The sequence below is a fragment of the Takifugu rubripes genome, chromosome 9, assembly GCF_901000725.2.
Source record: "Takifugu rubripes chromosome 9, fTakRub1.2, whole genome shotgun sequence".
NCBI classification, from domain to species: domain Eukaryota; kingdom Metazoa; phylum Chordata; class Actinopteri; order Tetraodontiformes; family Tetraodontidae; genus Takifugu; species Takifugu rubripes.
The window spans coordinates 9,550,047-9,566,358 of NC_042293.1; the positions used below are offsets into that span (position 1 = coordinate 9,550,047).

Below are 16,312 nucleotides of genomic sequence, written 5' to 3' on the forward strand. Positions count from 1 at the left end.
GATGTGAGACACTTGTGATGATATATTATCTGACCTGGATCTGTGATAAATAATAGGGTCATTTTCATCAGGGACAGTGTTGAGCATTCCCAGGTCACGAAACATGCTCATCATGAGATCCAGGAAGCTCCGTTCAGCAGCTCGCTCCATTACAGCACTAAGCAGCGTAAAGGCATGGGTGGAGTAGAGGAAAGTAGAGCCTAAAGAAGATTATGTACACGTAAATCATTACATCGACAAAAGAAACACTTAAATGGGTTTTTGAAATATTAGGTGTTTTACCAGGTTGGAAAATGAGTGGGTCATCTTTGAAGAGGTCCAAAGCTTGAGTGACACTTTCAAACTTTTTCTTCAGGTAATATTCTTCATGCTCAAACTCCTTTTTGTTCTGAACCTCCTTGTTGCCATGATCTGCTCCAGGTTTATCCTTGCTTGAAGCCGAGTTCTTAGGAACCTCTTTTTTAATTACCGGTGCCTTTAACACTCTCTTTGCTTTCTCCTTGTCTTTCCTCACTTTGTTAGCGTCTTTCTCATAATGGCGTATTCCACTCAGATGGGACAGAAGCATACGAGGGGTTATTATGACCTGGAAGAAAATGTGTGTGAGTGTGAGCTGAAGGTGGAAAGAGCACACCATTGTTGGAGAAACTGGTGGATTTAGTTTCATTGACTTACATCCTTTCCTTCAAATTGCTTTTGAGGAAACTCCGGAACATATTTCTGGACGGGGACGTCCAAATCTAGTTTTCCTTCTTCGCACAGCCGTGCAGCAGCTGCAGCGGTGAGGGGCTTGCTGATGCTGGCGATTCCCATGACAGTTTCTGGCGTGCATGGCACACGATTCTCCAGATCAGCATAACCAAACCCTTGAAAATGAAAAATGCAAAAATATTAAACAATAAAATAAGAATATTTATGGACTACGACGCAGCCCGTGGATATTCTAGTATTACTCTTGTACTTTTTTCCTTAATAAATGTGGCAAAAAAAGAGAAAAGTTTGTTTAAACAGTAGTGATGCGGTGAATAACCACAAAATGGTCGAATACAGCAGATATCGACCTTCAGACCAGATTAGAGATCCATCCACAGAAACTCCAACCACCACTCCTGGAGCCCCGACCTCGGTCTGGGTAACAGCAGAAACGGAATGAATGCATGCGCCACCTCAATCGGACGCCTATAAAGAGAAAGCCAAAAATAAACCCATGCACAAGCCTACCTCGCTGCTTACCTTTATCCGCTCCACAAGTTCCCTGCTAACTTTTCTGGCATCGCTGTAACGATCAATAGTCCGAGTCTTTGTTTCTTCGCCGGAAGTGGTAACCGCATCATTCTGATAGTTTAATCCGACAGCTACCGCTAACCCCGCACCAACACCGCAAAGCCAAACCCGGGACTTTGCCTTGCATTTAAAGCCAAAGCGGTGCGACTCTCCTGTGGATCCTCGTTGTTGTTGTTGCTGGTTGAAATATCTGACGCGATACGACCGCGGTGGCTTGATTGGCGCTCCGACTCCTTGCGGGGTTAACAAAGGAGATCCGTGCGCTTTTAAAAGGTTCCATTTGGCAGAAAAAGTACGTGAAGGAAATAATCGTGACATGTTTTCCTCACGACTAGCAGCGTTTATTATTGACTAAAACTATCATCGAAGGGGGTTGCGTCTCCCCACCACTTCCTCTTTGCGACATCGATTCAGACCAAAGCAATCGAGTTAGAGGCGAAACAATCAAGCGTCAATCATTCGATACGTACAGTCACATTATAGAGTTTATATATAAGTTGGTCATCGTTAATGGTCAACCTGGCTGACTGTTCGCTGCTACAGTACACTGCACACCGATGTTGTTAGCAAGATCCACAGTCATTTTCATATTCAAGAGCAACATCAATTTAAACTACATCTGATGAGAGGACGTGCGTTCTTTCCACTTTAGTCAGATAATTATTTATTTTTCATTAGACTAGCAAAGAACAACTTAGGAGCTTTTTACTAGTCAATTCTAGACTGTGCGTTGAGTAAACCTCAACTGAACATGAGGTCTATTAATTATTGTTCGAGAAACGTCAACTCAACCGAGGCAAGTTTTCCGAGTGATCCCACCAGCTAAAAGTCAAACTGACGGTCATCAACACAAAAATAACCAGGAAGCAAAGATGCAGAATTAAACATGCAAAGAGATTTTTACAATCTGCTGAGGAGGCTGTAGAATTTATGGTTTTTACATTTATTTAATTCAGATGACCTACAGGGTCAAGTCATGCACGTATCACAAAGTTGGAAAACTTTTAAAATGTGCTTTTATTTAGATCCTTGTTTGTTTTGTATGTTTTTAAAAACATTAGATATGATAAACATCACCACTAACACATTGCTAAAACATAATACACAACCTGGTAACTCGACACATTTAAAACGACCTAAAAAATATGCAGTAAGGCATCAGTGTTTTCAGTCACTGTTTAATGATACAGTAGCACCAGTATACAAACATGACAGAATTAACCAATCTATACTTACATTTGTCAGGAAATGTTTTGTGGTAAAAATAACCTTACAGACTGCATAATATGCAACATGGTGTAATGCAGTTGCAACATTTCTAAACTTTGTCCTTTGGTATGTGCATAATCGAAGAGGAAAGACAGGCACCAGCTTTAATGCAGATGCCGAAAACAATCCTTGTAACCAGTGTTAGCTGTTGTTTCACCACGAGTTAAAATACAAACCAAAACAGCGATAGCCACAAATGTTTCGCGGATTGAGAAATGCTGACTGTTCAGATAAAATCTGGCTAGAAAACGAGTTTTTTAAAAGGCGGTTTAGATATCATCATCGGCAATGACCGAGCTTTACTTCCTATTAGCTTCTTGCCTTGGATGATGTCCACTGAAGGCAGAATGGTGCAATAAAAAAAACAAAAACACTTGGCTGTTTGAGCTCCACCACAGGCAACAAAACAATAAGGGGATTCTGGTAAGCAAGGTGCGTTTAAAGCTGAAACCACACTGGGTGTTGGGTCAGATTGAGCCTTCACAAGTTATTCAGTTCCATTAGAGTCTGGTCCATCATTTGGTGCATGTCGAGGTTCTCCTCTTTAGCTTGTGAAAGTTTTTCTGTTGGAATGGAAAATGAAGATGGTTTAATCTCAAGCATGCAAAATTAGTCAATCAGCAGGGATTAATCAATACTGCTCTATTTGAAAATGCTAATTTGTGTAAGTTATTGCAATGCTTTTGACGCAAACTAAACATCAGTACAACCAAGAATGTTAGCTAGCAAATGCAACTCTGCAGCAAAGACACAGCCATAATGTTACCCTAAACCACAGAAAACACACAATTGTTAAAACATTTGACTTGCATTTTCCCAGACAGTCACATTGATTTTAAAGCGAGCAGGCATCATAGCCACATAATATCTTGGGAAGAGGGAGAGGGAATTCAATGCCTGCTGACACCTACCTTATCTTGCAAACGTTATAAAACACACTGGCAATATTTCAAATAAATTATGTGATCACATTATTGAGGTGATTTAGAATTCTAATAAAGGAAGGTGTTTTATAGAGTTTTGTTTTTATTCAAATATGACAGGATTCTCTGTATCATACAAGGCCCGTGTTTGGTATAAATTCAGTGTTTTTTCATCCATCCTTTCAGCAACCAGATGAGGTTTAATTAAACATACGGTTCCCCTATAGAACCCCATATCTTCACTTCACAGCAGTCTTTCAGAAAATGCTTTTCACCAATACTAAATCTCTCTAATCCTCAATCTATCCTCCTGTCACTGAGCTAAACTGCTGCATCGGTCTCAAACAACTTGGCTCGGCTATAAAAGAACACTGTAAGACTGGACACCAGAAGCAGGTTGAGCAGAAACAAATTTTAAATCAATAAACAGAAATCAGTAAAGAAAAGACAGGACAGAGTAAAGAGATACAGGGTACACAGAAGAAAGGGTGTTTATTTTTTCCACAGTGCAGATTCTAGATTCTGTACAAGGGGTGAGTTGCAGTTGAATGAAAGATGAAACACGTAAGATGGAAAGGAAAGAAAAGACATAATGGAGAAGGGAAAATTGAAGGAGGACTGGAGAGAGCCGACAGATGCCGCTCAGCCGGCGAGAGACGTCTTTGATGAGGTGTAAAAAAATTATCTGTTGGGGAGAGAAAAAGTACGATGAAGCAAAGGAGCCGGTGTGGGACCTGCACGCTCATGGCACAGCAACACCAAGAACAGGGATGCACGAGCAGCACGCTGACAACACAAACTTGGCTCACGCATGTAAATGCGTGCATACACCATGTTCACACACTAGCAATGCAAAGGTGTCTTCATGGAAACCACACACGAACAAGACGTAAGAGGGAAACCGTCCAGTTGCACAGACACTGAACACCCCACTGTCTGATTTAAGAGCATATTAATTGGGCAGGATCATAACATGAAAGTTAATGTAGTTAAGAGAGGTGCAGGGAGGAGGAGATTGATGCGGGGGCAGGGATAACGGGTACAGGTAGCTAGAAATTACATGGAGGTCATGTCGTTGAGGGCGTGGTCCAGCTCCTCGCTGATGGCCTTGTACTTCAGTTTCTGGGAGTACAACTCGTCTATTGGCGCGGTACAAAGGGAGCAAAGGTCAGAGGGCAAGTGACACAGAGGTCAAGGGTGAAGCACCAGCACAACATGGCAGGAGTTGGTGACAGCAAAAGAAAGTAACAGAGGGAAAAAAAGGAACTGGATATTATGAGAGAAGGTGCGACGGCAGGGACCGGACTTTGGTTTCATGAGAGTATGAGTCACTGAACAATAATCCCTAATGCTGCTGATAAACATTAGACACTTTTACACCTCCAAACTAAGATGAAAACAAAGAATACTAGAGCAACCGATGACCGAAGAAATAAAAAGTAACAATGTGTCCAGCCAAATAACCAGGAAAAAAGTCGTACCTTCCAAGTCATCAATGGTCTTCTCAAGCTTGGCTACTGTCCTCTCAGCAAACTCGGCACGAGTCTCAGCCTGTGTTAGAGACACACGTTTATGAGTATGTGCATGTGATGCATCCATTCAGAACTGTGTAAACCATCCTGGACTTTAGACGACTCGTGATTCTTTACCTCCTTGAGCTTGTCTGTGAGGACCTTGATTTCCTCCTCGTACTTGTCCTCCTTTTGTGAATACTAAAAAACACACATCAGAGTCTCAAAAAAGAGTCCATACTGTCACACTGCAGAAATATAGAATAAAACTGATATGAACAGATTGTGTTTCTCGGGCTCCTCTGGTTCCCTTCCACTGGAGGGGGGGTTGTAATCAGAGGGTTGGTCTTACCTTCTCAGCTTGGGCCTCCAGTGACTTCAGGTTGTTGGTCACAGTTTTCAACTCTTCCTCAAGCTCAGCACATTTGCTGATGGGGGTTCAGACAACGGGGGAAAGGTTGCCAAGAAGAATAGGAATAAGAGTGGGAATAGAGGTAAAGAGGAAAGTGAGGATGGACAGAAATATAGAAAATAAATGAAAATTCAGAAACAGTCAGACAGAGAGAGAGAGAGAAGAAAAAAAATAAGAATTACAGATATTTAAATGAGAAGAAAAGCCCAGTACCTCAAAAGTGCCTTAAACAGAGCAGAAATGTGCAACTCACAAAGACAATGGTTTAGAAAGAATGAAGCAAAGGTTAGGCCCTGCCTCTGCAATCAAATATCGGATGCACCTCATCTCAAATATGCATACGAGGAGTTATTCTTGCCAGATCTCTGTCATGATAGAGGCATGAAAGTGTCTAACTGTCAGAATGAAAGAGCATTAGCGAGGAGAGGGATGAGTAAAGGAAAGCGAGGCAGTGACTCAGGGGCAGGAATGAGGGGAGGAACCAGGGGTCCCTTTTTGCCTGTGGTACCTGCATAGCTGAACAGCTTATCGATTTCATGCTTTGCTCCATAGCCCTGAGCTCATCGTCCAGTCTTCGAGCCTCCCTGATAGAAGGTGTTGACGCAAGCCATGACCATTCAGATCACAAAACAGCATGCAAAGAGCCAGCATGTACGGTCAGAGAACGGAAGGAAAGTGTGTTAGTGCTCAAAGCATCAATGGCTAAAACGCAAGTGAAGGTGCGAGTCTCGGGAGCATCAGCTGCACGTGCACATGAAGAGGCCCTACCTTTCTGCCAGCTCGGCGCGCTCCTCTGTACGCTCCAGGTCGCCTTCAATGATGACAAGCTTACGGGCAACCTTTGGGCGCAGCACAGCAGTGAGTCACAGCGAAGGAGGAACCAGATCACTTTTGTTTTTAGTGTAAGTTGTATCTTAAATCCAGCCCGGGGCTGAAAAGCTCACCTCCTCGTATTTGCGGTCGGCCTCCTCTGCAATGTGCTTGGCCTCTTTAAGCTGGATCTCCTGCAGCTCCATCTTCTCCTCATCCTTCATGGCCCTGTTCTCAATTACCTTCATGCCTCTGTGTGCCAAGAAACAGTCAGTAAGGGATGTTAGGACTTAAACGAACCCTCTGACTCTGCAATCCCACAAATTTGCTTGCAGGAAGCAAGAGTTGCCGTTTCGCTTCTGATGAGAACTCACCTCTCGCTCTCATCTGCAGCCTTCTCAGCCTCCTCCAGCTTGGTCAGGGCAGTGCCCAGACGCTCCTGAGCGCGGTCCAACTCCTCCTCAACCAGCTGGATGCGTCTGTTCAGAGAAGCGACCTCTGCCTCAGCCTAGAGAGACAATAGCCGTCAAGACAGCCTGGAATTCAACAAGCTCAACAAGAGCACACACGCAGCACGTCAGCCCAAAGAATACTGTGTTCTATTGTGGGTGCATGTGTGCACCATCGCTGTTTCACATTGTTATTTTATTTTTATTTTTTTACAATTCTTTGTGGAGATAACCTTCCCAGGAGCCACTCTGTAACGATACCAATGTCCCACAGCAGCCTCCACACTGGTCCCCAGACAGAACCTTAACAAAGCTCAAGTCAAAGGCCCTGAGAGTGTTACAATGCAACTGGCAACTGGCAACTGGATAATTCACATCACTCAGAGATATTTAAATGCAATGAACCATAACATTTGCAAATAATCTGCATTAGATCAGAACTTTCAGGCTCCTGGACACGTTTAACAGTGGCTTTTGTGCTCAGTGAAACCAGGCCAGAGAAGCCCCGACCAACCTCCTGTTTGCAGGTGTGACTGCAACCGATCAAAGTTCATCTTCAGCTGTGAACTCTCTCTGAAAACACCCCGTGGTTGATTAACGTGAACTGTCAACGCAAACCTGAGCGCTGCAAGCTTCAAAAGATCTGCTCAGTGGGTAACTGCCACTATGTTGAGATTGAGTGAAACTATACTGCAATAACCTGTTGGCCTTATAAGGGAATGTCAAAGACGCAAGCTCACAGTGACATTTAAAAATGCAGCCAAGTTCACTTGCGACTTCCTGTTAGCTGTGACACATTCAATCGTAGCCTCTCTCTTGGGTAGAGTAAAAGTTGTCACAAGAGGGATAAATTCATCTGTAAATTTTAAAAAGGAATGAAAAAGCATTGGTTTGCTGTGCACAAGGCCATTTAACTTCTAATAGGTGCTTCATTCATGCCTCAGTGGCAGCAGGGACCACAGCTACAAGCATCGCGGTCCACACGGACCTTACTGTGCATCAATTCATTTTTTAAAGCAAGCCCTCATAAATAAACACTACAAGAAGAAGCCTTTGCATGAGCAGCTCTAGGCAGACTTAAAAAATGCTTACTTGTTCCCTCTCTTTCTTATGTGCAAGCAACTCCCTTTGTAACTTTTCGGCTCTCTCTTCTGCAGCGTCTGTCTTCTCCTGTAAGACTCTGATCTTTCGCTTGACGGCCTCCAGCGACGTTACTCCGGCCATTGTACCCGCAACAGTTGGTTTTAAAAAGGGGTCTTGGTGCGCAATTTCCGACAGACTGGCATGCGACGAGTTGACGTCCTCGGTTGTGCGCAAGCTGGAAACGCGCAGAGCGAATGCCTGCGCTTTGTCCAGGAAGTACCCCTTATTTCGAAATATTTATTAAACTGCGTAGTATTTTAGTTGTTCCTAAAATCTGATTTGCAGTGTTTTGACGAGTAGCATCAAGTCCGACAAATATATTATTCAGCGAGTTAAAACAATATTAATATAGCGCAATAGCAGTTTAATCCTTGTGCTAAAGCCCACATCACTGTCAGCTTGACAGCGCTTGTGGTCAAAATTTCTAGAGGCCACAGCGCCATCTGCTGGCTCGTTTTAGCAGCGCCAAGTCATTTCACCTAACTCTCCAACGATGACATTTTTGCAGATTACTGCAGAATAAAAATATTTAAGGTATTTGAATTAATAAATCTGTTGGCCTATTTGATAGAATCCATACGTTACTGCTGTGACTATTAACGGGAGTAAGTCTGAAACTCACTTTTACACATCCTTTTAAAGTATTTCGGCGTGTTTCCTGACGCCTCTTTCTTTTTTACCACTACACCAAGATTCCTTTAATTCTTGTTTTCACTGTATGGATTTTACCCTTATATAGCCATTAATCTAATTTCCTTGAAAGCGGCTTGTCTCCAGGGGCTTCAAATGTAAACAATCAAACAAACAAAAAAGTATCATATTTTGAAAATCTGAAATGCATATGCATTACGATAGATCATTTATTTGATTTGTTTGCACATCATCCTTATGAGTGTGCCTGGGATAGTCTGGAGACAGTTTTCTTCCCCTTTCTGTGGAAGCAGAGAGAGCAGCCCGCAGATGTGAGTTCTATCTTGACCATATAAAGCAGTGGGCTATATTTATCTGGGAGCTTGCACTGTTGGGAAGACTGAGCATTGGACCGCTCCACAAAAAAAGACTTTATTTGAGATGCATGAGTCTGGAACAAAAATAAACGTATTTAACAACGTGCCAGATGTTTACTAAGTGAAGAATCTGATATTCTTTGGGCAGACTTGTGAGTGTGGTGATGTGATTATTGGAATGACAGCTCAACGATGTGATTAGAGTTGATATCTGGTCCGGTTTGATGGGAATAAAAGATGCTTAAGCTGCGAATCTAATTCGCTGTAGAGACATGGGGATTTAAGATGATCAGCAGAGACATCTTGTCTCTAGTTCTAAAGAGTCTAAAATGTTGAACTGTCATTTTCGACGGTGATGAGGAAATAAAGGTGTGATGAAGCAACGTGCAAAAAGGGGTGCCTGGTGCCCCCACCCCCACCCCCCGGGAAACCTCCCCCATACTTACGTCTGTGGCTTTCTTTTCTGCCAGTTCAAGCTTCTCCTGAGCATCTTTAAGAGCCTCGGAGAACTTGTCCAACTCATCTTCTGTCCCCTTTAATTTCTTCTGCAGGGCTACCAAATCGTCCTCAAGCTGAGGCGCGTTTCAGTGCGCGGGCAGTTTGAGAGGTGGTCAGCGTGAGCGCGCACAGGCGCACAGGAGCGACAGAGGAAGGGAGAGGCGCAGAGGGAGGGAGAGACGTAGAGATAGAAAGAAAGAGAGAGCGGCGACAGGGGAGTGCGCAGGGAAGAAGGGAAGAGAGAGGAGAGGAAGTTAGGGGAGCCCGTGCGCGTCTTTCCCGGATACCTTGGTGGCGACCTCCTCGGCGGTCAGCAGCTTCTCTTCAGCCGTTTGGAACTCCTCAGTCACTCTATCTCTCTCGTCTTCAGTAACACGTAATTTCTTTTCCAACTCTCTTAACTCGTCCTCTAACTACACACCAATATAAAAAGTTGCAGAGCACAGCATAACATAGAATAAACATGCGGTTAGTACATCATTAAACAAGATCTATATTTCCCTAACTTGCAAAGGTTATATCATTATAGCATTCTGAGTTCTACTTTAAACTAAACAGATGAACTAAACACTTGTATCTTCCAGAAAGATCAAGAAAGAAACCCTGTAATCTCTGGTTAATCCCTTGTGCGGATTATCCACGGTTAAATGTAGCTACGAGTCCCGCTTTTTAAACTAAGCTCTTGGTTTCCCCCATAAAAGTTAGAGAAAAAAGCCGACCTGTTTGCTTCTATCCTCTGCTGCTTTCTTGTCTGTCTCAGCCTGCTCTGCTCTGTCCAAGGCGTTCTCCTTGTCGAGCTTGAGCATCTGCATCTTCTTCTTGATGGCATCCATGGCTGCTTATCGTTGTTTGGCTGCACCGAGGAGAAAAAAGATCAAACCCAATAACGTCCAATTTAAAACCCAGGGAGAGGAGAGGAGGGCTAGAGCGTCTGTGCCTCACTGAACGCTAAGCTGGAGTGCAGGCTCTGCCTCGCTGTGCCCTGTCAAATATGTACTTTCATTTGGGGGGGAGACTGGATTCCATTTGGACATCCAATGCTATTTTGGAGGAGGCGTGCGTCCGTGTCCGGGCGTCCTGCGCGGCGATTCGTTGCTCTCAAACATTTGACTTTTGATACGCCTTTATATGGGCTGTGATGGACAAGCAGGCGACTCTGGAAGAGACTTGCTGTGGTTTTTGTCGCAGAGAGGATGCAGATGACATTTCGGATGAGCAGATCATTTCTTATCTGCGCACTCTTTATTTAATTTTACGCAGCAGCCTGCCAATCATTTTGTTTCCTTTTAAGCATGCTGTTCATTTCCAGAAATCTGTGACCAGTTTCTTATCTGTGTAGATGTTTCCTCTTCTGAGTTGTTAGTCCTACTATATGTGACCCCGTGAGAGACTGGAAGTGGGACCAGGGGCAGCTGTCACAAGAGTGGCTTGTGGTATGAATGTGTTTTTGGGCAAACGTGAGTGAGTTTCACCGAGGAGGAGGTCTGAGGAGAAAGCAGTCAAAGGCAAGTCATTTTTAAAAAGAGATGCTTTTGGTGAGCCAGAGAAGCCCGGGAGAGGCATTGCCCTGAGTTTGGAGGGTGGCCCAGGATGGGAATTTGTTTATCTGATAATGTCTCAGATATCCTCCCTCCAAGCTGTTGATGCGTCAAGTCGTCCTGTCAGCCAAGATGGATGCTTTTACACCTTGGCAGCAGCTCAGAGTTTGAACAATGTCAACCAGTTAAGCAACTGGCAAAGGTCTGGGATATGCAGCACATTTGTTAAGGTTCATCCTGAGTGGGGGAGGGCATGACTTTTGTCTCTTTTACTTAAACAAAAAAGCAACATTGACAAACAAATATCAAAGTATCCTGAAGACCCCACAATGAATCTCAGGGATATTTTTAGGGCCGTTCTCTCTTTCACACACCTGCTTTAGTCTATAATATACCGTAGATCCAGCGCTCTGTGCCAAGAGTCCGGGGTCTGATGCTATGAGGTACGACCCCTAAAATAAGACCGGTCTCATTCGGGCTTTGCTCCGTTTTCTCCCACATTGTTGTTACCCGGTGCTGAAATCAGATAGACGGGCCTTGACCCCTGAATCCCCCACCAAGATGGCGGCAGCGGCGGAGGCGGCAACAGCAGAAACTGTGCTTACAATAGGTTCACGGCGTCGCTTTGTTCTAATTGGCCGGTCATTCTAGGCACCAACGTCAAAGCGTGGCAGACTTTGATCGACAGATGCTGTAATGGAAGAGTATTCAGATAATCTCAAGCTAGCCCTTGTTCTAATAGACTGGCATCCGTCTAATTGTGATTGACAGGGAGAAAATGAGGGGAACAATGGTCTGATCTCATATCCGCCACTCTTCTAGGCAAGATGAATCAGAAGAGGCGCATGAGATCCGAAAGCCACAATTAAACTGTAAATGCTCTGACAGCGTGCACAATAATGTATTATAATGTACTTTTAACCCATAAATGTCACAATTATTAAAGTGAATATTACATGAATTTATGTAATGTTAATAAAACACCCAATCAAATGAAATGTTGCCCTTTGCACCATCTTTCCATGAGAATTTTGCTCACTTAAGTATCATCTTTATCTTATTTCATGTCACATTCAGTATACTTCTGCAACCATGACCACACCACTGGAGTCCTAATTTATGGAGATTTTACTTAATAAAAGTTTCACTTAATGGACTCAAGGGAGGTTTGTGATGGCCTACTAGATTTCCCATGGCATGCTGGGAATGAAAATAAGACCAATTATGATATTTAACTCCAACTTATTGGCACAGTAAAAATAGCCCTGGGTCCACTCTGCTGACTCGGGTTTAAGTAGTTTCAAATGTCTCATTGAAGGCTACCGTGTTCTGACTTACATCCCACTGGAAAATGAAAAGTCGTCTCCTAACAAGGCAGAACTCAAGGACAAAGTTTCTTTTTTGTCCGTGTTCATTACAGGAGAATAAATCATAACAATACTTATGGCCGTTTTGGGCCTGTGGTGTCCTGAACACACCACAACTCCTGGATGAGCTTCCCTAACTTGGATGTTAAAGAGAGAAATAAGTCTCCAGGCATATAATTTGGTGCACTTTGGAAAATATTTCTGCTTCTTAAGGCCTGTAAAAGCTTCTGCTAGAACAGCTGATGGAAAGTTATGTCTAAATATATAAATGGAGAGCAAATGTTTGTGATATCACTCATGCCACAGTTATGTACCAAATCTTCACCGACGAACGAGTTCCATAAGCACAGATGCTGAATTCATTTCGTGGGCAACCATCTTTGTCTTTAATGGTGGGTGGAGAAGTCATCAAAGAGCTAAAATTCAATTGAATTCAGGGTATACTAAGTTAAATCCTAACTTTCAGAGATTCAAAGACAACATTGCTCCCCCCAAACACTTAAATCACGCTGGGTCGGATCTCCCTTAACTGAGTTGCTGTGGAAGGAGGAGCCGAGACCATCTTGGTCTGCGACCCCTGAATTTGTGTTTACGTAAGAACGCTCTCAGGAGAGACATTTAAGGTTCTGTTCTGATGAAAATGCCACTGCTTTGCAGAAAGACGTCCCGTGAGTCTGCTGAGACGCAAAGATCAAGCTGCGTGGCCAAGCTTGAAAACTTTTAATGACTGTCAAAGTGTTCCAAATGATTTGAAACAGGGAGAAGCCCCTGTGCTGCCGTCAAACCCGGAGCCGAGCCGTACTGGCAGGCCGCTTGTCAAATACCATGTGAAGATTTGTGCAGGCATCATCCGGTTATATATAGAGAGAGAACTCTTTGGCTCTTTCAGACAGTTCCCCTGGGATTATAGTCCAGGCAGAGTTTAGCAGAGCCAAATACTGTATGAGAGGAGATTCTGCAATCCAAGCTGTAACCGAAGTGCAGATGAGGGTCCAGATGGTTTATTCACTGCAGGGTTCCAATCACATATACTAATCTGTGAGCACAGGTGGACATCCAAGTGCTCCTCGGGCGCCGCCGCCTGTTCCCCAATAGATGGTTGTTCCGTAGAGTCGGGACACTTGGATTCACCGAGAGGAATGTGGCGATAAAGCTGTCGCCGAGGGCATAAATCAAGCGACGAGGTGAGCTGCATTCAGGATCAGAGAAAAACCACTCTGCCCCGTGCTTCATCAGGCGGGAGGTGAGTTTTCAGCTGGATGGCGGAGGCGCATTTTTCAGGCGCAGGTGCGCGACCAACGATGAGTAAGAATCTCTCTGGACCAAGTTTTCGCTGCGGCGCAACGAGCTGGTGTTGAATGAAAGGAGCTGTCATCGCTCGCCATACGCACGGCTCATAAATCTTGCAGGCCAAGCACAAGATGTTTTTAGTCCGCCATGTTTATTTATACAACCCCCCATGGTTAGGGCCCTCTGAAGGCTCTCCTCAAAGGATCAGTGAGAAAAACTTGTCTTCACTTATAGTTTTTCTGTTTATTTTGTTACAGTCAATATGGATGTAGCGCTTAAGACGCAACAACAAGGTTTGTATGGGAGAATGAGAACAAATGCTGAAAGCTAATCATGAAAATGATGTTGTTAGGTTGAATAACTTCTGAAAATTGGAGCCGAAGCACACCTTCTGAATGGGAATTCATCAAATGAACCTTTAGATGTGTGCAATAACCACATCTTATAATATCTTCTAGTTTGCAGTAGGAAAGACAGCCAACATGTTAAAACTGTCTTGCTGTATCACATCACTGATGCAGTACAACAACATGATTTGATCTGTATTCGCAGCGTCAGATTTTAGTTGTTTTTAAAACATAAAAGTGTTATTTATACCCATCAGAGGCCTGTAATTGTCCATGGTTGTGGCCTGAATTGGTGTTTAGGTTAAAGCAAAGGAAGTAGTGAAACACTTCTGTTGTTTGTGTACGGCTCGAGTCGTTGTTAAGATTCTGCAGTAATTCTGAAGTTAAACTTTGCAGCGAGGCCTCGGCAACGCCGCAGAAGCCACGCGGAGCATCTGAGAGGCGCTTACGGCCCGGAGCGCCACAAGTGAAGGATTCCAGAGTGACAAACACAAATATGGGATAATTGAGGAATATTTGTGGCCTGGGCTCCTCCCGGACTGTTTGTTTGTGTTCCCTCCCTGCAGAATGTCGGCCGTATCTGATGCTGCTCAGTCAGCTTCGACTGGACGGGGGAGGAGGGGAGGCATTGGGGGGGAACTGTCGCGATTCATTGCGAACTCATGCGGGATTCCACGCTAGAGTTCGTGTGTGAAATTAAAATCACTGTGAAGGGCCAGACGTGCCATAGCAGGAATACTGGCACCAAAGAAGCTATTCTGCTCTGCAGGCTCATCTGCAGTTCAGGATAGTAGCGTTCGGAGCATTTCCAGTCTGTTTATTTATTTGTTCGGGAGCAAATGTTTGCTACTTGGCAGCTTGAAAAGTTTCCTTCCTTCCTGTTCATCATGCTCTTGTCTCTGCCATCAGGGGCTCAGGGACAGCCTAAAATCTTGATGGTTGATATCTTTAACCTCTATCCGTGCAGCAATCGCTTCTCACTCTCCTCGGCCTTGTAGCTCACTCCCAGCTGCTATGCATCTTGTTGATAGTTCTCTTTAAATATTTGCCTCCAGTCTTTTGCCCCTGATGTCACAGGGCCAGACGTTTCTGTGTTTGCACACAGGAGGGAGAATCTTCCATACATGTGTCCATATAAGGGCTCTCTGGGTAGGCGAGGCAGAGGAGGCAGGCGGGCAGGACGCTTTTGTGAGGACCAAAGACTCGCTTGATATTTCTTTCCATTTCAGAGGGCAATAAAACACTCCTCACGGTGAAGAGGAGGGTGCTGGACTTCTAGGGTCGTGTATGACAAGAAACAAGCATCTGGCCACTCTCGGAGAACACTTATTGTAGTTTCCATTTTTGCTGTGCAGAAACTCCAGTTTTCTAAATCTGAAGAAGAAAGTAGAGGTTTCCATTGAGCGCTGAAGTTTTCCCGTGAACTTCAGACCACAAATGACCATAGGCTGGCAGAGGGAAGGCTGTAATCGGGAAGGTTTGTTAGGATCTCTGATGACGAGACATTCCAGTGCGGTTTTGAATGCCTCACAGGCTGTGCTCGCCGTGACGAGCTCACAGTGGTCTGCAGCGAGGAATCCCACAGGAGCACGCAGTTGTGCAGCACCTGCATTCTTCAACCTAAGCCCGTCTGCAGCCTGGTGTTTGATCAGAGACCGTGACCGTTTCGACTTACCACCTGATGAGACAGTTGTGCAGAGCTACTGGGCTCAGAGGGGAGGGGGGGGAAGGGTTCTCTTCAGGAGTCTTTGGTGGGGACGGTTCAGCGTGGGTCAAACAAACATTCCAATAATTGACACATTTGAACACATGCTAAAACAGCAAACCCTGATTAGCAACATCTCATGTTCACCTTGTTGTTTTAAAAGGAATAAAGTGAAGAGTCTTTGATAGAAATGTAGAATCAATTTCAACAAATGCTCTTATTTTGGTAAAAAAAAAAAAAAAAAGGTTTATCAATGTATAAATAAGCAACTGTCAATATTTGACCAAAAGAACAATTTTTTGTTTGAGTAAGTTATATTTTAATGCAGCAGACACTGTTGCATAATAAAATAATATCTAGTGTAAATAAAACATCAGTTCAAGTATGGACTATAACATAGATCCATGCAGGATAGAATTTCCCTGTGATTATCCATTTTTTCTGTCTCCACACCAAATCCTTTCAGGAAAATTGGCATCAGAGTTGAGAAAAATGTGCTGAGCACAGTGTGGAGTGTTTATTCAGCTTTAATACAGGGCAGCGAGGCTTCAGCATCGAGAGGAGACAAGGAGCCAAGAGCTTTTTTCCCCGTCTTTTCTGAGTAGGTTGAGTAAAGTTTCCTTATTAAGACTGAAACCTTGGATGGACAAGGGTTGCATTTCACTTGCGACAGTTTCAAACCCAGGAGAGGCTGCAGATTAGTGCAGTCTGAGCTGAGCTTCATTCACTGTCAGGAATGACGACACACGTCGGGGGAAA

The 16,312-nt window shown here is 44.0% G+C and overlaps 2 protein-coding genes across 4 annotated transcripts in view; both read right to left on the minus strand.

Moving 5' to 3' along the window:
• The window catches only part of lactb (lactamase, beta), a 2,895-nt gene extending 1,179 nt beyond the window's left edge, over positions 1-1,716 (minus strand). Inside the window, exons 1-5 of one of the 3 annotated variants that reach the window (XM_011607357.2) lie at positions 1,234-1,716; positions 1,062-1,128; positions 676-866; positions 283-586; positions 35-200 (exon numbers count right to left, since the gene is read on the minus strand). In XM_011607357.2, the coding sequence (XP_011605659.2) occupies positions 35-200; positions 283-586; positions 676-866; positions 1,062-1,128; positions 1,234-1,602 (1,097 nt within the window). In that variant the 5' untranslated portion in view covers positions 1,603-1,716. Of the gene's footprint in view, positions 1-34; positions 201-282; positions 587-675; positions 867-1,061; positions 1,129-1,221 lie in introns of all 3 variants that reach the window. The other 2 variants (XM_011607356.2, XM_011607358.2) reach the window with 2 other exon arrangements.
• tpm1 (tropomyosin 1 (alpha)) overlaps positions 1-7,904 on the minus strand; it is a gene marked incomplete at its 3' end in the record, with an annotated part of 25,922 nt that extends 18,018 nt beyond the window's left edge. The window contains 8 exon segments of the mRNA NM_001032571.1: positions 2,448-3,116; positions 4,958-5,027; positions 5,126-5,188; positions 5,340-5,415; positions 6,168-6,238; positions 6,344-6,461; positions 6,584-6,717; positions 7,751-7,904. Coding sequence (NP_001027743.1) covers positions 3,034-3,116; positions 4,958-5,027; positions 5,126-5,188; positions 5,340-5,415; positions 6,168-6,238; positions 6,344-6,461; positions 6,584-6,717; positions 7,751-7,882 — 747 coding nt within the window. The 5' untranslated portion in view covers positions 7,883-7,904.
• Between the last annotated feature and the right edge of the window lie 8,408 nt (positions 7,905-16,312).